Below are 21895 nucleotides of genomic sequence, written 5' to 3' on the forward strand. Positions count from 1 at the left end.
CTAATGATACAGAAAGTTCTTACAAACTGTGACTGCGTGGCTTGGTACCATTTTTTTGCAAGTCTGGCACGGATGTGAGGCACGTAAGCTATACACTGTCAAAGGCAGATTCTCCTCAAAATCATAGGGTCTTATTGCCAACCTCACCGCATCAAGTACAAACACTCTTCATGGGGATATTTAAAATTACAGTCCAAGTTAAAAGGAAAATAGATGCGGATTTGATTTTACAGAATTTGTCAATCAACCAGAAGAGTATGGTGAAACCAAGATGTATGGTGGGCTGCAGCCCGCTTTTGGGAACATCGCTTTGGGAATAGCAGGAACCCCAGAAGCCAGCGGGGGGGCAGCGACCCTAGGTAACTGGAGATGGTGGGAGGGGGAGGAGGGGAGGTAGGGAGGCTGAAGGTTTGGGGAGAAGAACCTGTGTGGAGTGCTCGAGGTCCTTTCTGCTCTTGAGAGGCCAGTCTCTGCCAAGGACCCAAGTCCTCCCCTCCAGGCAGGGGGCAGTGTCTTGGCGAATCTTGCTGCTGGAGATGGGCAGAGGGGGACAGTGGCTGGCCCTGCGCCCCGGGAAGCCTGCCCCTCAGCAGGTAGAGCACGCCCACTGGCCGCTTGCTGCCAGAGCTCCCTCCCTGTGGCTGCGGGGGCACAGCAGGGCCGGGCAGGGCGAGTCCCCCTCACTTCGCTCTAACTCAGGGCCAGCACACTGCATGTGCTCCAGCTAGGGGCACAGCATTCTACAGACCAAAAGCCACGCAGGCGGGACTTTGAGGCCACTCTGGCGGCCCAGGCAGTCTGGGTGGGGAACTGAGCCCGAGAGCCAGGATCTGTGGAGATGATGGGAGGGGGTTTCAAACCAAAGCTGTCCTAGAAAACCAGTCAGGATGATGGGTGGCCACTGTGCCCGACACCATCGTCAGCCTCGGGGGAAGCCTAGCGCCCCGACAGCGGCAGGCCCAGCCCACGAGGGACAACCGTCTGTTACCAGGGCCTGCATTCGTTTGCAGGAAAAGCCCAGAAATTACAGAAGAACTGATTCGGTTTCCAGGTTAGGCAAGCTTGCTAGCCGGCCGCCACCACGCGTGTAGCCTGTAGGCCGAGAAAGCAAGGCCAGTGAGGCAGCGGCCAGGAGGCAAACTTGACCTGGGAGGCTGGGCGATCACAGACCGATGGAAGGAGGGCGGTGGGTGGCCTCGAGCGGCCTCTAGCGGCCGAGCGTCGCGGTGCACGCAGGACTCGCGGGGAGAAGAGGCCCTTCCATTTCCCCCACGCAGCCTCCACCGCAGCCTCCACCGCAGCCTCCACCGCAGCCTCCACCGCAGCCGTAGCGGTGAGAACAGAAAACAAAGAAATCCGGAAGAAGACAATGTCACTCCATCTCTAGTATTCTGTCAGAGAAAAACCTCAGACACTAAACAGTTGTTCTGAAATAAAAATCACTGATTCTTTTGAGGATGTATTTATTAAGTTCTAAAACCTTCAATGATTTTTCTTTTAAACATTCAAACTGAAAGAAAACCCAGGAAAACTAGAACTTCAACATCTTTCACAGAGGGCCGCAGGCGCCCTTACTGTTACTACTACTGATCTTCTTTAAATTCGTATTATTTGCCTAAGGAAAGGCGAGCTGGTATCTCTGGCAGTGTCGTCAGCCGGCGAACTTCATCTTGGCCTCCACTTGATGTCTTTTACTCCGTGGAAATGTCTCTTCAAAGCGGTGTTATCTGCCCACGGAGAATTTAAACAGGAGTCGTCGTCATTTTCTTCCAATCTCTGGAAATAAATATGTTGTGCTGGAAGGCACTTCTGGGAAGTGTTTTGCCACATCAAGAGACACAGAAAAAACCTGTGTCCAAACTCCCGCTCCCCGCCTCCCCGGAAGGATGCAGGTGGGACAGCGGGCAGGGTCCCTGTGGCCCAGGAGAGGCAGGAGCTGCAGCAAGGCCCCCTCCCTGCATCCAGCAGAGCTCGCCGCCCCCCAAACTGCCCGGGGCACTCGGGTGGGGTAAGGGGGTGAATGCGGAAAACCTTCTGTCCACCGGGTACCTTGAGCTCCTCTTGTCTTCTGTGATAATACAGCATCAGCTGTTTCTGCTCCTCGCTGCTGATCACTGGCTCCCGGGCTGGCGCTCCCTGTCCCCTCTGAAGAGACGCGGGCAGAGCAGAATGGATGACAGCCTTCTTCCACGGGCAGTCCAGGAGGTGACACTCAATGTCGCCAACTGCCTTTGCCCATAGCTACTCAGGTGACCCATTCTGACCATCACGGGAAGGCCTGGACTCCAGCAGCCCCTCGCCCGGGGCCCTCACGGGGGCCGGAGACCAGAGGCCGGGCAGTGCCGTCTGTCATGGCCGTTCCCCCGTCAGCCACTGCAGGGCCAGGGCGGAAGGGAAGGAGACCATCACGGAGGGCACTGTTTCCCCGAGATCACAGAGAAAGGACTGTGACAGAACCTGCGACCAGAGCACCTGGCGGAGAAACAGCTTTTCGCTACCTCTGTCCGTAAAGGCTTCTGATACATCGTCCTTGTTTAGAGTATCAGTACCTTGAAAACTTGAAATCAGTGCTCTGGGCTATAGTTTTCATTTCAAGAAACATTTTTAGTTACTTGTAGCCCATTCCTAAAGTTGAAATTAACATGGCATTTCTACCCCCCTCCCCATTAAAACAAACTCCAGACAGTGTCAATCAAGCCATACATTCGTCCAGTGTTTTCAGGTGCATAAAGAGGATGGCTTTATTTTAAGCCTGGACTACTGGGATTTAAGTATTTGCAACAAGAAGGGTATATCAGATTTATTCTCAATTTTTATCGGTTGGAAAATAATAACAAAAAATCGTGGCATGTTAAAGCAAAACTACTTACTTGCTGAATCTTGACGATAATTTTGGTTTTTTCATTTTTGCCCACATAGTCTGAAAGCTTCTTTGTCCTTCTCAGCTCCTTGGCTGCCCACCACAGTTGGGCCTCTGATTCTTCAATGACACTCAGTCCTGCCTGGGGCCGCGGTTAAGAACCGGCTCTAAGGTTTATCAGGACACTGTCCCCAGTGTGTGATCCCCCGCCCCCGCCCCGCGCACGGAGCCTGGCAGTGCCCATCCCCCCCACCCAGTGTGGGGTAGGCGTTGCTACCTCCACCACTCCATCTCCTCTTCCCCCCATGGGAAGAACCAACCCCTCCACCGAGTTAAAGACCTTGCTCATTTTTTTTTTTTTTAAGAGAGAGAGAGAGAATGAGGGAGAGACAAGCCCAAGCAGGCTCCGCACTGAGCGGAGCCTGACACGGGGCTTGATCTCATGACCCTGAGGATCATGACCTGAGCCAAAATCAAGAGTCAAACACTTAACCACCGGGGCCACCCAGGCGCTCCGCCCTTGCTCGCTTCAGTGCCTTTCCTATTGTTTTCAACTCATGCCCCGACTCAGTTAACTTGGTCTGGGAGGTGGGGAGTATCTGATCTCATCTGGACCCTTCTCTATAGGGTCCTTCTCAGGTGGAATTTCAGGATCCTACCAGGAAAGAACACTGGAGTCCTGCTGGGTTTTAAATACACGCATCGGGAGGCTCTTTGCTTCTGCATACCCCACCTATTTCAGATGGCTCAGAGCCACAGTACTGCCCAAGAGGATGAGGAATAAATGAGAAAAACAAGGGAAAATGGAACATAAAGGCAGGAAAATAACAGGAAGCAAAAGGTAAAGCTAGAACACAAAATTCCATGCAAAGCCACCAATACATTTTGGGTAGAAACAGGCACAAATTAGGTTCCTGGCCTCCCAGCGGCCAAAGAAAATGGGAATGTTTTCAGTTCCTCCTGATGGGCAGCCTCACAACCTTCCTGCCTGCCCTTCTGTGGGCCCTCACCCAGAAGCGCTACCGCAGGGTCCTCCCCTAAGCTGAGTATGGGGCAAAGCGCTCCAGCCAGAGGTGGAGGCTCAAATCCCACGAGACCCACCTTACAGAATGCCTGAGAGCCGCATACCTGAGTTCCTGACAAATCTTCTTTATTTTCAAATTCCATCCGGATGGGGTCATAGGGCGGCAGCCCCATGGGATACACAATCATCACTGCACCTCGGAGCTGGTCCAAGGCGTCTTTCACCATCTCCATGGTAACACAGACTCCGGCTTCTGCTTGTTTCTGAAAGGACAAGGCCTGGCATCACTATTTAAGGTAGGGCTAATCCATTCCATACATATTCATCAAGTTCTTGAACAGGCCGCTTGCCAGGTACTGCCAGCAAAACAAAAGGGACTCCAAGAGTGCTCGCTACCAAAGCCACTCCGTCTACACCACGGCCTAGACCACGAGGCAGACTATAAGTGGGGCTGGGAGGACAATGGGCAGCACAGACCGAGGGGATCAGGCCACATCTGGGGGAAAGGTGGCCTTGGGGGGTAAGGGACAGGGTGGAGGCAGGAACAGTGTGCTCCAGGACCAGCAGAAGCAAAGAGCAGTGGGTAAGCGCAGTGGGTCGCTTTGCTGGGGTAGATGGGGGAGCTGGGCTCACGCTGGAAGGGCCACAGAGGCCAGGGACAGCTCCCCTGGGGAGGAGGGGCAGTGCCAGGAGTCTAACCTTGTAGCAGGAGAGGAACACCCCCCCACCAGGGGGAAGAGCAGGAGGCAGGCTCAGAGGAGCACAGAGGAAGGAGTGACACAGTGAGGAATACATCTGCTTTTTGTCCTGGTACTGGCACAGAGCTTTGAAATCCCCAGGAATTTCCTGAGTGGTAGGACTGTCTGTTGTTATTCATAATGAGCCCCTTTGGATCGCATCAGAGTTTATGCTAACGAGGTGACCCACGTGGGACCTCGTGTCAAGGGAGAGGCTGGCCACTCCAGGGAGACCAAGCTGGAATTAGAGGGTTGGAACTTCCAGACCTAACCCCCATCATCGCCCCAGGGGGAGGCAGGGGGCTGGAGAGGGGTTAAATCATGTGGCCAATAAGCTCACTCCCGCCCACGTACTGAAAGCCCGATAAAAATGCTGGGTAGTGAAGCTCAGTGGAGCTTCCTGGTTGGACACGCTGACATTCGGAGGTGGGGGCCTGGAATCCCAGGAGGAGAGCACATGGCACTCTGTGAGCTGCCCCCCACCCCAGGCTCCACCTGGCGGTTTCTGGGTTGTATCCTTTGTAACAAAACTATAATAGTAAGCACAGCACTTGCACTGTGTTCTACGAGTTGTTCTAGGAAACTGATGAACCTGGAGGGGGGTCGTGGGAACCTCCAAATTTAGAGCCAGGACAGAAGAAGCGTGGGTGGCCTGGTGTTTGAAGTAAGGGGAGGAGGTCCTTGCCAGGGCCTTGTCCTTTCACTTGCAGGGTCTGCGCCAATCCCAAGTAGTTGGTGTCAAACTTGAACTCAGCCTACCCTGTTGAAGTCTGAAAGGCCTGACATAAAGCAGTGGCTGAGGCCATGGAAGGAGGAGTGGGGTTGGAGAGGCATCGTCGGACAGATGGTACAGGACCCAAGCTGAGGCTCGGGGGTGGCAGCAGGGAGGGCTGCAGCCTGTGTAATTGAGGCACCGGGGGCTCAGCTGACACAAAGTCTACAAGAAGTGCTTCTTCTTGGGTCCGGAGCACAGGGAGAGGAGCAAGGAATCCGTGAGCTCTCGGGTCCAGGAAAGCTGGGACTGAAGTCCCGGCTGGCAGGCTTTCGGGTAAACCATCTAGGAACCAGGCGGAAACTCAGGTGCAAAGGCAGGTGTCAGGCCAGGAGGCAGATCTGAGTTACCTGCAGAGGTAAGTGTGCATCTGGCAGCAGAGGGAAACCACGGGCGGAAGAGCAGAAGGGAGAAAGCACTCTGATAAACAGCAAATGGGAGAGCAAGAGCAAGGGTGCTCAGGGAGCTGGGAGGGAACGGGAAGGCAGAAGGAGCCCCCATGGGCTCCAAGGCCAGAGTCAGACAGGAAAAGCCTCAGATCAGTGGATGAGGGGGTCACCGGTGGCCCCAAGACGGTGGTCACTGTTCGGGGAATGAAACAGAGACGGGGTCCTGAGAAAGCCGGGCAGATCGGAGCCGTGCACACACAGAGCACCGCAGCTTCGGGAAGCTTACTGGGAGGGAAAGGCGGGCGGCAGGGTGCAGTGAGGGTGAAGCTGTGAAGCACTGATTTCCGGGGAAGGAGAGAGGCCTGAGTGCATTAACAGGGTAGATGCAGCCCATGGGAGGGGAGAGACTGGGCATTACCCCCGTCTTGGGTTTCCAGAAGGGGGGCCCAGACAAGCTGCAGTGGGAGCAGCAGCAGAAACGGGAGACAGCCGGTGGGGGGCTGAGACATGTGGGTCATTCCAAGTCTCCAGGGAGAGAACAGGGCTCCTGCCACACAGCCCTGACCTCTCTGCCAAGCAGCGAGTGAAGCTGCCCACAGGGAGGGAGAGGGGGCAGGACACAGGCCATTCGGAGCCTCAGAGCCCAGGGCCTGTTGCCCCCGGAGAGCTGGCTGGGGCCCAGCTGGGCAAGGAGGTGGGTTAGAGAAGTGGGGTTAGAGGGGCCCCGTGGCAGGGCAGGATGGAAGGTCCTGCGCTAAGGGGGGCACGTCAGGGCTCACATCTGAGCTGGGGCCGTTCTGGGTAACAGCGTTATAATGTGGCCGAGTGGTAGATGAGTAAGACGCAAAGAGAAAATCCTTGCTTCTGAGAAAATGCAGGCGTCCTGTGGCGTGGACACCCAGGTCCCAGAGAGGGGTGAGGACAGGCGGGATCTGTGGCCTGAGGGAGGAAGGCAGACCGTCTACTCGACGCCCAGAGTGAAACTCTCGAAAGCTAGGCTGTCATCTGTGAAGTGGAGGAGATATTCCTACCTCACCTACTCCGGGGGGCTCATGAGATTGTTTCCTGACGCAAATCCCCACAAAACATATCAGGTTTTCCCATGAGAGACGTATGCTGAAGGAACGGGGAGCTGAGCTCTCAGATGCGGGCTCACGTGAGGGAAGGCTTCTGCTGGGAGGGTGTCACCGCGCCACCAGTAGTAATTGGTGGGTGCCAGAGTCATTTTCTGTAAAAGCTCCTCCAAAGGCCAAGGGCAGTGAACCCTGGCCAGGGAACATGGCCGGATGACAGAGCAACTTTGGTGTGGCCTCGGGACAACAGACACCCCAATGATCTCTCGCTCTCAGCAGAGGGGTGTCCCAGGGAAAGGGGCTGCGGAGACACAGTCGTCTCATTCCCTAGGAGCCACCTCGTCCGGACGTTCCACCATCTTTCACTCTCCCTGTAAGCAACCTCCTACCACGGGACTCGAACCTTCTCCTGCTTGCCCCATAGTGTTCCGACCCACAATGCCAACTGCCCCCACAGGGCAGGGTCTGGTGACAGGACAGTGACCCGCACTGCATGTCTGGGGGCGGCGTGGAACGGGCCCTGGGCGGGAAGTCGGGCCTGCCGCTCGGGGGCTCTGCAGCTTGGGCCAATCATGGCAGGAGAGGACGGGGACCCCTGCGCAACCGCTCTGTAAACCAGGAGAGAGTTACATAAACATACCCACAGGCAAAGGGAAGAGGGGGACAAGCAAGCAGAACACAGTGTGGGGAGTGAAGGGTGCAGAGCCGTGCCCAGGCTACTGTTTTCCTAACTCATCCTGACTGCTGCTAGTCTGACTAGGTGTTAATAGTTAGTATTATTATTAGCAAAACTTAAAAAAAAATGCTCTGGGGTCAAATGCATTTTGCCAACACTGGACTAAACCAAAACCTTCCTTGTAGGACTTCACAGAGCCTTTGCTGTATTAACAGGCACGGAAGGGCAGTCTTTCCTGAAGGACTTAAAAAGGATTAGTTAAGAGCCTGCAGAATTTGGGACACAGTGGTTTAGAAGTAGCAGTTTTGCCCAGGGAATCGGGAGAAGCAGAACCAACCTCCCCAGCCCGCCCACCCCTGCACACAGAGCTATCAACTGTGAAGGCCTTGGGGGGGGGGGGGGTAACAACCACCAGTGGCAACACATCAATAAAGCAACTGACTGAAAACCCAACTCTTCAAACAGCCTTAAATCCGTTTTCTCCAGATTCACGGTAGCTGCCGGTGGTAGGACTTAGGCTTCTCTGTCTATGAAATAGTTTTTGTATTATCACGACGATCACAAAAAAGTAACTCGTATCAGCACATACTAGGTCAATCAAATACCCACGGAGCTAATCGAGGGCCACAATGTTTACGTGTCACTTTGCTAAGCTCCTCCAACATGGCCCAGGTGCCGGCTCCCAGTCGCACCACACACAGTGTGACCTGCGGTCCGGCGCGAGCGGCACTCACACAGGCCGGACACAGTCTCCGTCTGACCCGCGCAAACTGGGAGGACGCGGTCTCCCTTACGGAAAGGAAAAGCAAGGGGCCGCCCCAAGCATGCTGCTCTCCTTGACTCTGGAAAGCTAAACAAAAAAGAAAAGGCCGGGAAGCCAGACATGGAGTTTGTATTTCAAAGGGCAGGCTTTAGAGCATCGTTTCAAAAGCTAACCTTTGATATTATTGCCTTGGCCTCTTCTATAGTCTTCTTTAAAACTTGCTTCAGTTTTTCATTTGGAGCTATGAAAATAAAACAGGGAAGAGGGAGAGACACGCCACGTTTAAAACTCTTCTTCAACGTCCTAACCCCTCTCCTGGCTGAGTCGGCAGATGAGAGAAGGACCCGCGTGGAACTCAGGCGAGGGACATGGGAGAGCTGACTGTGAGAAGTCAGGTAAGACTCTCTCAAAGCTTAACTTCTTCCTGAAGAAAAGTATGGCTTAGACACTGAAAATGCTAGAAACATAAAGCTGTGTTAGAACAGCAGTGGCTAATTTAAGACAATACCAGTTTAAAGATGAATCACGAACCATTAACTGGTTCTTATGAGATACTATTATTTTTCTCATTGATGCAGTTCCTTCTAAAAAGCAAAGAACCTCTCCAAATTGACAATGAGTCTATGTATGAAAAGATGTGGAAGACAGCCAGCCATTTTCCAGGCTAAAACTCAATGGAAATACTACTAAAAATTCCTATTACCTTCAAAAATATTTTTTAAGTCTGTGAAGTCCTTGTAAGGATACTTTTATATTTCTTTTGCTCTTAACAGCGTTTTAGGGGTACAGAAGATACTTAGGTGTTTGTTCAGTGATCAATTAAGAGTCTTTTAAATGGAGCTTTTTCTGCAGGTTAAAAGGGATAAGCTATCAGAATGCGTTACCATCTTTTCTTCTTGAAATCCCACCCGATCAAGCATACACTAAAGGGGGAACACTCAGAATGCTCTGACATGTACTGGGGGCACAAAGAGGCATGCCCTCCATTCAAGTGGCGACCCGTGGGCCGACATTAATCTCCTTCTTTCTCACGGAATCTCAACATAAACCCCAGCACCTGCACACCGTAACAGAACAGAACCTTCAACGCATTTGCAAAGAAGACACGCTTCCTCTACCCACCCAGTTCATTCTGGATTTGCACTGCACCCCAGGGAGTTAGTAACACAGTGCGGTATCGCACTGGTTCGCACAGAAAACTGAGGGCACTGTTTTCACGCAAGGGGCCTCTTGCGTACGTGCTGCTGTACCCAGGCGTGCACACAGAAGACGCAGGCTGGATTACCTTGCCCGTTCCTTCGGCCAATGTCATCCTTTTTAAATACTGAGCCCCCACTGGGTACACACTTTTCACCCCATTCGTCCCTCAATTTCAGTTCTTCAATCTGGTCATCAGTCAGTCCTTGCATATTAGGAGGGAGAAATACGCCATGTTCTGCTAATTCTTCCATTTCTTAAAAATAAGAGAAAGTTAGACAATATGCATCATGACCATCATCGCAACACTTTCTACCTCACTGAAACGTAAGCTCCCTAGAGCTCAGGGGTCTTGCCCATCGGCTTCCTGTTTTATTTACCAAACACTTAGATGCCCTTGCTTTGTGCCGGGTCTGTCCTTGACCTTTGACAAATGGTCCCGGACATGTCCTACGTTAACAGCAGCACCGAGAATTTAGGAGCTCACCGGGGTCCCAGGCAGCAGTGCTGTGATCCTTGCTCTGATCCTGTGCTGTGGTGTACTTCCTGGCCCTCAGGAAGCACAAATTAAAATTCACTGACATTCTGAATACATATCCACAAAGGGCGTTACAATTTCCAAGCGTGTTCACGCAGATGATTTAGGTTCACCTTGTGAGGTAGGTGAGAGGATCAACATCCTCGTCTTCCCTAACTTACAGCTCTATCATCTGAGGCTTGCTCAGCCTTGCTACTTTGAATACCTACTTTATAAATAATTTGGATAAATCTGATCAGTGGGGAGGACTTAAGGTAGTTCACGCCCTTCCAAAGTGGCAGAGATGGGACAAGACTTTGGTTTTCTAGTATCCTGTTCACTATTCAAAAGCATGGCTTTGTATTTTTCCTGTCCCACATATATGTACTCCAAAACGAATCCACATTTTAAACATGCAAAATTGTTTGCTCTTCCTTCCTTCCTCTGGAAGAGCATACAGGTCTAGGTCTTCCCACAGCACTGTAGGAAGACACCAGGTGGCCCGCAATGATAAAATACTACAAAACAAATGGCGTAACTTCATGGGGTCTTTATTGTCTCTCCCCCCACCAGACTCTAAGTATGTGGGGGAAGGGGCTGGTCTCAGTCATCCCTGTCTCTGGCAGGCATAGCACCGGGGCCTGCCTGAATCACAGTTCAACCGGGGCTACAGAACACATGAATAGTCACTAACATGACTATTAACATTTGGCACCACGTTTTCAATGGATAATTTTATAGAAAAAGAAATTGGAGGCCCCTTTCTCCCAGTGCTTTAATTTAAAAAAAAAAAAAAAAAGTAATACTGACCCTGTTTTGGAATCAGTAAATTTTACTAAGAAGCTGTATGTCTGCCTCATAAAAGTAGAAACCATAACCCTTAAGGAGTTGTCCATGGCACAAAAATCACATATTATAGTTATAGAAACACTCAATAACATTCTAGACCACATCTGGAGTATCCTCATGTCAACTACTGTGCTGTCTAATGTGTTAGCTACTAGCCACACTTGACTCTTTATATTAAAATGAAATACAATTAGGGGCACCTCCGCGGGTCGGTTGGTTGGGCATCTGCCTTCAGCTCAGGTCATGATCCCAGAGGCATGGGATGGAGCCCTCCCCCCCCCATCAGGCTCTCTGCTCAGCTGGGAGTCTGCTCCTCCCTTTCTCTTCCCCTCTACCCCTCCCCCTGCTCATGCTTTCTCTCTCTCTCAAATAAATAAAATCTTTAAAAAATACAAGTAAAAACGCAGTTCCTGGGTAGTGTTCAACTAGTGGGTGCCTTACTGGACACACAAATAGGGAACACCTCCCTCCCTGCGGAAAGTCGATGGACAGCGCTGCTCTAGATCGTTGACATAAGTGACCAAATGCTGTAATACGAGAAAAAGGCTTGTATTTCCTGGAGAAGGGCAAGGAACAAGAAGACACTCTGCGGGTCCTCCCACCCTCGGGGCACCGTTCTAAGTCAGGTGCTCCCCCCTAGAAGTGAATTCACCTTTTTTTTCTTTAATCCACGCCTAGCATGGAGCCCAGTGCGTGGCTTGAACTCACAACCCTCATATCAAGACCTGGGCTGAGATCGAGTGGGACGATTAACCAACGCAGACACCCAGGCGCCCCTGAATTCACCTTCTGAAAAGGGCCAGGGGCCGTCCCACCTCTCCCACCTGCGCAATGCCACTACACCTGCTCTGCGGCCCAGTGTTGCGGCGCCCACGGATTATTCCCTCTCCTGGGCTGTTTCACACCCGGTCCCGCAGCGCTGCGGCCGGCCCTTGGCCTCGCCCACCCGCCAGGTGCCGGCGTCTCCACGCGCTCCGCTGGCTCTTCGGAGGAACCCCAGTGTCCCCTTCCAAGCCCGCCAGCCGCAAGTCTTTGCAAATCTTAGAAAACCTGACCTTCCTCCCCCCTCCTCCCCGCCCAGCCGGCCCGAGAAAGTCTTGCGGCTCCTGCCCCACTTCGCCATCCCGGATGACCCGTTCCCACTCCTCTCCAAGGCCCGCCCCGGCTCGGACTCCATGGTCCCAGCCGTAGACTCGCCGAGCCGCACCTGAGCAGACGCGCTGCACCTTGAGCCGCGCGTTGTAGACCCGAGCCACCTGCACCGTGAGCTCCTCCAGCTCCGTGCTCCCCGGCGCCTGCAGCAGGAACTGGCTCTCGTCGCCCCGTTTCACGTGCAGCAGAACCATGGCGGCCCCGGAGACTCCGCCAAGGCGGCGAGGAGGCCCGGGAGGCGCGGCCCGCCGTAAGCCGAGGGCGAGCGGTGACCACGGACTAACCGCTGCTTAGAGTCGGAACTCCGCGCTCCGGCGCAAGAGATGCAGGGACGGGGGAGGCGGGCAATCGGCCCGGAAGTGGCTGTTGCCAGGAGCAACAAAGAAACACAGAGGCCACCAGCTCCACTCAGATGCCTAAGGTGGTTAAGCCACAGAGCGGGAGGCTCGGCAATGCGCTCCCGGAAGCAGGCGCTGCCGGGCAACTATCCACACGGTCCAAGAGGGCCGCTGTCCACGCCGGCAGCCCGCTCCCGGAAGTGCCTGTTGTCTGGGCGACCGCCCAACACAGCCCAAGCCGCCGGAGGGGAGCGCGGGACGCCCCGTCGACTCGCCTGGGCCCGAGGTTTCCCCCAGAGAGATTGGGGGGGAAGGGGAGAAGGCTGTTAGGTCGGGATTGGGCGGCGCGGTGGGCACCTCCGGGTCCCGAGCCCCGCAGCAGGTCCCCCACCGCCTCTCCGAGTGTCAGTGGCGTTTTCGCCGCCAGCACTCACCAGTTCCGGAAGTGCTTCCCGCTGTTTCCGGTCTGGAGAAGTTCGGGGAGTGCGCGCGGGTTGCTGGGTATTGGCGCCGAGGGGCCAGAGAAAGTGCCAGCAGCGCTCTTTGCCCGCTGATTCGGAAGCGGGTGCTGCCAGAGCGACCGTTCCCAAACTATGCAGCCCCCCCCCATTGTATTTTTTTTTTTTTTTTTAGGTTTTTTAAAAAAATTTATTTGACAGAGAGAGACAGCCAGCGAGAGAGGGAACACAAGCAGGGGGAGTGGGAGAGGAAGAAGCAGGCTCCCAGCAGAGGAGCCCGATGTGGGGCTCGATCCCTGTATGCTGGGATCACGCCCTGAGCCGAAGGCAGAAGCTCAACTGCACCACCCAGGCGCCCCCCCCCCCCATTCTTATTGAACAGGCGCTGTTTCTTCCAGGCGGTGACACCGCGGCATGGCCAGGGTCACTGCTGTCATGGAGCTTATATTCCAGTGGAAGTGACAAAGAGAAAAAATACGGGGACAAGGCAAATTCAAATAGAAATCTAAAGAAAACCAAGTAGGGCGATTGGCTTTTTAGACTGGATGGCCAAGGAGTGCCTTTTGGGGAGGATGACATTTGCACCGAGCCCTTGATAACAAGGTGCCGCCACCCTGATTATCTCCTTCGGCCATTGCCGAATACAAATTGATTTGAACGTTGCAAGCACCCGCTGCTTTGTATTCCTGAAACTGGCTCTAGCGGTGGAAACTTCATCCCTGGTGTTGGGCGGCAGAGCGGATAGTGTGTAACTGCGGGCCAGAAAATGCCCAAAGCCAATCCAGGGCCTCATATGAAGATGGTTAGACTGATCCTGGACAGACGGTATGGAGCCCAGGGAGCAGATGTGTTTCGTCTCTAGTCTTGGGGCAGGAAGCACCCAGACCCTGGAACGTGCAGTACTGGTCAGAATGGCAAATGTCTCTCTCCCCAGAGGGGGATAGGGGCCTCCTGTGTTCTCTGAACTCCTTACTGCTGGCCATAAGGTCATCCCCCTGTTTATCCTGAATACGATTCTGTATTCATTGAGCCAACTACCGCTTAAAACTTCGTTGATGGTGTCTATTGCCTTTTAGGCAGTGAGAACCATTTATCCACAAACTCATGTATTACAAGGTCTCTGGTATAATTTTTAATATTAATGAAAAGTGTGGAAAACTCATGTACTGGCCATCCACTTTTGTTTAAATATGTAGTTTACTAATCATTTGGTAGAAAATCTGCCAAAGCTCCACAGATCAAGCCCTTGCAGTAGTATCTTTGTCGGCACTGATTTTTGCCTTTGTAGTGCTGCTAAGTTTATTCTTTTATTACAATCCTTTCAGTATTCTCTTATGGTCTTTTTCTTCTCATACAGGCCAGGTCTCACTAATTTGTGTGTAGCTTTTTCTCAGGGTGGTTTCAGTGGTCATAAATCATGCCAAAGCCTCATCTTGCCACCACACAAGTGGGTTCTGGATTTTCAGACAGAAGGTGAGATCTGTGTGCTCTTGTGCAGTTTGGCAACTTTTCTCTGAATATTTTAGGTACTGTTGCCTTTGGTGAAGGGCATCTTCGACCATTTTATCTAATGAAGCAATACATTAGTGATGAAGGCTCTGGTCTAGATAATTAATAAGTCACTCATGATGGCTGCTAGATGTTAGGCCGCCAGGGAGGAAAAGAACAAATTTTTAGTCTATTGAAAAAAAGAATTTTTTTAAAAGCCCTAACACATTAAAGATACAGTTAAAGTTCCCACATGTCCCTCTCTGATTCCGTTCTCTTCTTCCCCTTCTCTAAAGGTAACTACTATCCTGAGTTTCTCATTCCCATTGGCTGTTTTTCTACCAACACATGGTATGTCTCCCTAAAGAAGAGGATATTGTTTCGCATGTTTTAAATTTTAAATAAATGTCATACTGTATTATTTTTTAACTCGTTTTCACTGCTGTATAGTATTCCACTGCATGAATAGGTCACTCCATTCCCCTGCTGATGGTTATTGTATTTCTAGTTTTTACCATTACAAACAATGCATGTCCTGCTCCACGTGCACTATAATTTCTCTACAAGTCAAATTTCTTGTGACAGAGTGTATGAATTTTTTTAAAAGATTTTATTTATTTATTTGACAGAGAGAGATAGCCAGTGAGAGAGAGAACACAAGCAGGGGGAGTGGGAGAGAAAGAAGCAGTCTCCTGGTGGAGAAGCCTGACGTGGGGCTCGATCCCAGAATGCTGGGATCACGCCCTGAGCTGAAGGCAGATGCTTAACGACTGTGCCACCCAGGCACCCCCAGAGTGTATGAATTTTACTGGACGTTGTTAAATTGCTGTCTAGAATTGATGTGCCAATCTACCCTTCTCAACAACAGCGTATGAGTTCCCATTCTTCCACATGTTCACTAAATGTGGTCAGACTTATGTTTCTAAAACTAATAAACAGGAATTTTTGATTTATACATCAGCTTTTTGTGGGTTTGGTTATCCTGTGTCAAGCACCATTACTATAGTTAGTTTGTGGACTTGCAGAGCTCAGGCTAGTGTGAAGGGGATGAAAAGATAAATTACAGACTGGGAGAAATATCTGCAAGCCACATATGTAACAAAGGGCGAGTATACAGAATAAACAAAGAACACTCAAGAACAACAGTAAAAAAACCCAGTCCATTTAGAAAATAGGCAAAAGAATATTTCACTGAAGAAGATATCAGATGGCAAATAAACACATGAAAAGATGTTCCCCATGATCAGCTATTAAGGAAACAAAGCCACAACAATATATCCTCTACTAAAATGGCTAAAATCAAAAACAGCAAACGCACGCAAGGATGCAGAGAAATTGAATCACTAATACACTGCTGATGGGAATGTAAAATGGTCCATTCCAGGAAACTGGTTGGCAGTTTTTTAAAGATACAAGCATGCAACTACACTACGATTGAGCAATTGTACTCCTGGGCATTATCCCAGAGAAACGAAAACTTACGTTCACACAAAAATCTGTACAAGTATGTTCATAGCAGCTTTATAATAGCCCTAAACTGGGAACAACCCAGATGTCCTTCAAGGGGTGGGTGAGTGGTTAAACCAGCCGTGGTACATCCATTCTACGAAATACCACTCGGCAATAAAAAGGAATGGGTGGCTCAATCGGTTAAGTGTTCAACTCTTGATTTCAGCTCAGGTCGTGATCTCAGGGTCCTGGGATCAAGTCCCACGTTGGGCTCTGCGGCTCAGCATGGAGTCGGCTTGGGATTCTCTCCCTCCCTCTCCCTCTGCCTCTCCTTCTGCTCATGCTCTCTCTATATAAAATAAATGCTCTCTAAAATAAATAAAATCTTGTTTTAAAAAAAGGAATTAACTATTGACACATGCAATTTAGATGAATCTCCAATTATGCAGAGTAAAAAAAGTCAATCCCAAAAGGTCACATACCATTCTTGAAGTGGCAAAATTATAAAAATGGAGAATAGATTAGTGGTTGCCAGGAGTTAAGGACAAGCAAGGGAAGATGGGATGGGAAGGCAGCCAGGAAAAGGGCAACACAAAGGATCTTCCCAGTAATGGGAATGTTTTGCATCAATGTTAAGGTCCTGGTTGTAGTATTACACTATGGTTTTATAAAATGTTACCACTGGGTGGGGGGGACTGCGTAAAGGGTACGTGGGATCTCTATGTATTATTTCTTACAACTGCGTATACATATCTCAGTCATCTTAAAATCAAAAGTTTCTTTAAAAGCCTATTATTCTCTATAACTTCTTAGAGGTTAATGAACATAATCAATGATTTAAGAATCAAGGTTAGGGGTGCCTGGTTGGCTCACTTGGTTAAGCATCCAATCATCTCTTGGTTTCGGCTCAGGTCATGATCTCAGAGTCCTGAGATCAAGTCCCATGATGGGCTCTCCGCACTCAGGAATCTGCTTGAGGTTCTCTCTCTCCCTCTGCTCCTCCCCCTGTGCTCACGCTCTAAAATAAATAAAATCTTGAAAAAAAAAAAAGAATCAAGTTTACTGTTCTGAATAGCAATCATACAGGACTGAAAAAAGTCAATACTCAGAGCAACTACTAGCCTTGGCCTTGCACTTTGGGTCGTCTTAGGTCAGTCTCATGTCTGGCTGTCCTTGGGCCTATTTCCCTCCTACCCCCACTTGTTTCTTTTGACGTGGGTTAGAAAATCATCATTCCTCCTTCAGTGTTATTTTCAAGCCAACAAGACTTTGAATGAGGGCCTCTCTTACAGAATAAGTGCATGGACTTCTTAATGATGATGTTACTCTCAGAATGTCTTCTTACTTCTAGAGTGTTATAAGGAGACGTGAAATGGATGAAATAGGGTCTTGAATTAAAATACCTATTTGACAATATGAGTTAATCCCCAAATGTCATTAAACTTGGATATGAAAAGTTCAGGGAAAATGGCTGAGAAAAATTCTTCCCTCTTAAGCAAAGCAGTCAACATGGTAAAGACAGGTATATTTATTTCATATGACAGCACATTTCACAGGATATGTACAGAATGTTGGTATACCACTGACTTTAATACTGTACTTCTATAAAGTATATAGTTATAAATATTGTATGCCACATAAGCAATAAAATTCTTACATATAAACAGCAATCTACTATAGAGAACAAAGAATTCACAAAGAGATCCTTAGTGTCTAATTTCTGCTCTGCTTTTAACAGAACTGGTAAATATTTTAATAACACAGAATAATGGTTAGTTATTGGCAGCATACCTTTAACTTTCATAACTCTGTGCCCTTCAGCAACTTGCCAAATATAGTTTTCCTGATAAAGGCTGAGCTGCTGCACAATATGTGTATTTTAGACAGTAGTTTAATATTCAATAGGAAACTGAAATTGCTCACAGAACTGCAGTCTGCACTAGTGAAGTTGATAATGAATTCTTCCGCTAATGGAGAGCAAATACCATATACACTAATCACATAGATGTTAAAGCCACAGTTTCAACAAGTTAATTCACATTCTGAAGCACACTGCTTGTAGTAATACTGCTGTTTAAAATATACTACTGCTGAAATGATTAGAACCCCCAAAAAGCACAATGTAAAACTCACAAGAGTTATTTCTAACAGCAAATCCAGGCTGTTAACAGAGAGAGGATTACTTCTATAAATATAGTATTCTGATAACATTTGAGCATTTAGAAAAGTGCTTTTTTCCTACTAGATTTGCTTTACGTATTTAAGTGCAATGCAGTTTGCTGTGCTTTTCCATTTTACGTAATCTTAGCCATGAACTCTATTTTCTGATATTCTCCCAATGCACATCTCTAAAGGTTAAATGTGGACAATGGAATTTAGGTGGACAAATACAACTCTTTATATAAAAAGAACATTAATATAAGTCTTAACAGGTAGAGATGATTTTAACTTAAACTGACAACAAAACAGCCATTGCCCAAGGAGTTTTCTGTTTGGGATTACTGAATGATATCAAAATACTACATTGTGTAAAAATTCTGTGAACTTCATAAAATTAATAAAAGCAGGATCAGTTGCATATTGGCAGTGCAGGAGACAAAATCCACAGCTGATTTGAGGGGTGGCCTCTAAAAATGTAAGCAGCATCACGGATGTATTGGGGAGCCTCTCAAGGGAACAGAGCATACACGCTGAGTAGATCCCCAATTCCAAGCATTCTGAGGATGGCAGCCTTCCTGCTAAAGAAGTTCCAGAGCGAAAGCAGCAAAGACAAAGTGTGGGAGGGAAATGGGCAACATACATCTTAGTGCAGAGAGAGGGGAGTATGCTTAGCTCTAATATTTCTCCTTGAACTTGGAGGTATGTGCCTTCCTGACAGATAAGGCCACAGTGCTTTTTTGTAAGGGCTGGAGTGTCCATCCACAAAATTGGCTGCTTCCAGCTCCAGAACCTCCTCCCAGAGAAAAGCATATGGAGGTGCTGGAGTGCAAAGTAACAGACATGTGTGTTACGGGTGTGTTTGGGGGAGGGGGATGGAATGGTAGGAAAATCTGGTTCTGTAGTGAGATTCTAGTTTTGGAAAGAAAATTAATGAAATGTCCAAACTTCATTTATAGCCATCCTTTGGGTAATGAGATATTGAAAAGCTAACTCTGTTAGAACTTTCAGGTAAAATTTGGTCTGAGTTATATCCTAGAATTTAAGTTATGTGTTTTGCAATTATTAAGTGTATATATATATATATATATGTATGTATATGTGTGTAGTGTGTACACACACTTTTTTTTTTTAAAGCCACGCCTTTCAAAATTGTTTCAGCATAACTTTGATAGCTCTTTGGTAAACACTTGGAAACGCCAATTGTTACCAAGTATGAAAGAGCTGGCAGTAATGTCAGCTAAAAGTTGTTCCGGCTTTTTGAGATTCTTCAGAGAAGACTGACAAAGAATTTCTGAATAAGGACTATTTTCTAAAGTGGTTTTGAGCACTGTTTATGGCTACTACTCTCTCTTACTTATCCAAACAGAAATACACCAAACTCCAGTTAATAATGAGAAGGATTTTTTTCCTTATTTCCAATATACACATATTCCAACTTTGTACACATTAAATAGTGGTATTTCATGACAACATCAGTGCACTTAACAATTACTTATTGCACATAATGAATAACTAATGCCCAATTCATTTGGCTCTAACCTGCCCAAACAAACAAACAAACAAACAAACAAAAACAATTGTTTTCTATTGCATAACCTTATCTTTCCGTAAAGTCTAGTGTGGGTGATGCCTTAGATGCCAAGGTTGTGAAAGGAGCTACAGAAGGGGCGGTGCCAGGTGGGAGCAGAGTGACAGGAGGTGGAGGTGGTCTTCTTGATGGCAACACACAGAGAGGAACATTTGTACCTTTATTCCAGTCATCATCAAAGGCCATACTGGAGCCAGAAAGTGAACTCGGCTGATGATCCAGTAAGCCTGGACAAGCTGACTTTGACTTCCCTTTCACACCAAAGTCCTCTTCTTCCTCGAAGGTTACCCATCCTTTTGGGTTGCTGATTTTTGCCGTCGACTGGCCCTGCAGATCAAAACTGTCCTTAAAACCATCAAATGAAGATGCAGGCTTGCTACTGTTATGACCAAGAGGCTTCAGAGAGGGGAAAGGACTGTCAGCAACAGGCTCTTCTTTGGAGAGCCATGAAGTTGCCTCTGATTCTTGAGACTCGGCTCTAAATGGGTTTCCAGGAGCAGCAGTCCTGTCCGTAAAAGGATTTGTGCTGGTCAAGCTAGTAACAAATGGGTTTGGAGAACATCGCATATTTTCCTGGGATTTACTCCGGGCTGGAATTGGAGGCATGCAACTTACAGAACTCAAAGTATTCACGTTACTTTGTGTTGCAGAAGGCAACTGAATCAACCCCTTTGGGTTTGGAGTTAGAACAGACGATGTTTGAACAGATAACTGAGCCTTTGATACAGCAAGCAGATTAAATGACAAATCTTCAAATGGGTCACTCTTTAATGGCGATTCCAGTCTGACAGCAGAGACTCCATTTGTTTTTACCTGAAAAAAAGGTAATATATATATTTAATAACCCCCCTTTCCTTCCTGTCTCAATTATTCTTCATTTTGGGGGGGCAAGTATACAAGTTTCAAAGTAAAAACAGCTTTATATAGTTTGGTTCCAGTGATTTAAGTAAGATAAAACATCTAAAACCTTATTCTTTAAAAACCCCCTACTAAATAAACCCTTTTGTTAGATACATTTTTTTAAAATCCCAAAGAACTTAAAAAGAACCCATTTCATTCATGCAATTTCTAATATGGTAAGATGGAAAATTGTACAGAATTATTAGCAAATGACTTTTGTTCATGCCCTGTTCTATCAAATGTTAGCATAAACTTAAGAAACCCATATTCAGAACTTATGCTAAATCTATATATTAGACTTCCAACACCTGTCTATGATGATGATGTGGTTTCATTGTTCTTTTAAATATATTTTTATTTAAAGTTAATGTTACTATGGAAATTCAACTTTATGAGTGAAAATTGATTTTATTAGTATATTTGTATTCATAAGCTAAAGACAATGCATCTTTTCTATTTGGAAAAATGAATTTTCAAAGCATTCTTTGCCTTTTAAGTTCTCCTTGGTAGACCGAACTCTGTGAATAATGTGACAATATTCCTTAGTTGACCTTCTTCATCTTTTAACAAATGTTCCAAAACAGACATGCTTATTAATAATCATATACAATGATTGTTTAAAAGCAGGGGGGGGAATCCCATTTTCTATTTGGTGTATTCTAAAACCAAGATGAGTGGTACACAGCCCTTTCTATGTGACAGAATTGGCTGTGAACTGGTAGGAGGAGTCTTCCAAATTACTTCGTGGTCATAACAAGTGTGCACTTTGTGCCTATCTCACGAAGAAGCCAGAGGAAGTGGAGCGTGGCTATGGGCCTAAGCAAAGCCAACCTTCTTATGGGAAGGAGAACCCTGGCCTTATTAGCAAATTAGCTCATCAGATACTTCATTTTAATTTAAAAAAAAATAGCAACTGTACACAATTATTGAAACTAAATAGATGACTGGGATATTGATGCCAAATTTAAAGAAAAGACAAACTTTTGGTTGGAAAGGGCAGGGGAGGGAGAATTTTAGCTCAAGACCTGCAATGTAACAAAACGAAGCACTACGCAAAATGAATTCAGGTAATTGTGAAATCAAAATAACTAAATGTTCATGAATTATGTTGAAAAAAAGAACAGCAGTCCCCCCCCCCGCCGACAAAAAAACCCATAACTGCATATTATGAAAGAGTAACTTGCTACTTTAGCAACAGGAAGGCTGTTCATTTGTACAAGGATATGGTAGATAATTTCATTACGTGAGTAACTTTCAAGTATCTGATTGTTTTATTCATTTGTCCTAGAACATACTTTATAATTGAATAAACAAGTATATTTTTCTTCAACTTGATATGACAATAAATTTGTACAAAAGTAAACATTTAGCAGATTCAAAACTGTATTCTAAGTGTATTAAAGGTAGGCAGATTTATATCTGGAAATCTGCTCAATAAATTATAGACATAAAAAATTACAATTAACTCTACATTACTAATAATCTCTGGATTATTTATGATTAAT

General features: G+C 47.7%; 2 protein-coding genes across 8 annotated transcripts in view; both read right to left on the reverse strand.

The window, feature by feature from the left end:
• Window positions 1-1449: 1449 nt before the first annotated feature.
• CFAP298 (cilia and flagella associated protein 298) lies at window positions 1450-12794 on the reverse strand. The gene is made up of 7 exons (XM_026513118.4): window positions 12065-12794; window positions 9580-9747; window positions 8468-8535; window positions 3989-4147; window positions 2871-3002; window positions 2050-2145; window positions 1450-1776 (listed from the first exon to the last, which is right to left on the reverse strand). The coding sequence occupies exons 1-7, from the start codon at window positions 12201-12203 to the stop codon at window positions 1666-1668; spliced, it is 873 nt and encodes a 290-aa protein (XP_026368903.1). The 5' UTR covers window positions 12204-12794; the 3' UTR covers window positions 1450-1665.
• A 4460-nt stretch (window positions 12795-17254) lies between these two features.
• SYNJ1 (synaptojanin 1) overlaps window positions 17255-21895 on the reverse strand; it is a 91947-nt gene continuing 87306 nt past the window's right edge. For all 7 annotated transcript variants that reach the window (XM_048215005.2, XM_048215003.2, XM_057306622.1 and 4 more), the window contains one exon: window positions 17255-20303. In XM_048215005.2, the coding sequence (XP_048070962.1) occupies window positions 19500-20303 (804 nt within the window). In that variant the 3' untranslated portion in view covers window positions 17255-19499. The remainder of the gene's footprint in view (window positions 20304-21895) is intronic.

The sequence above is a fragment of the Ursus arctos genome, unplaced genomic scaffold, assembly GCF_023065955.2.
Source record: "Ursus arctos isolate Adak ecotype North America unplaced genomic scaffold, UrsArc2.0 scaffold_4, whole genome shotgun sequence".
NCBI lineage: Eukaryota > Metazoa > Chordata > Mammalia > Carnivora > Ursidae > Ursus > Ursus arctos.

Coding starts and splice junctions, on each gene's coding strand:
- CFAP298 (XM_026513118.4), bottom strand. CDS start 12,203: ATGGTTCTGCTGCACGTGAAACGGGGCGACGAGAGCCAGTTCCTGCTG. Junction 4,148..8,467: donor CCAAGGCAATAATATCAAAG/GTTAGCTTTTGA, acceptor TTGTCCTTTCAG/AAACAAGCAGAAGCCGGAGT. Junction 1,777..2,049: donor GAAGACAAGAGGAGCTCAAG/GTACCCGGTGGA, acceptor ATTTATTTCCAG/AGATTGGAAGAAAATGACGA.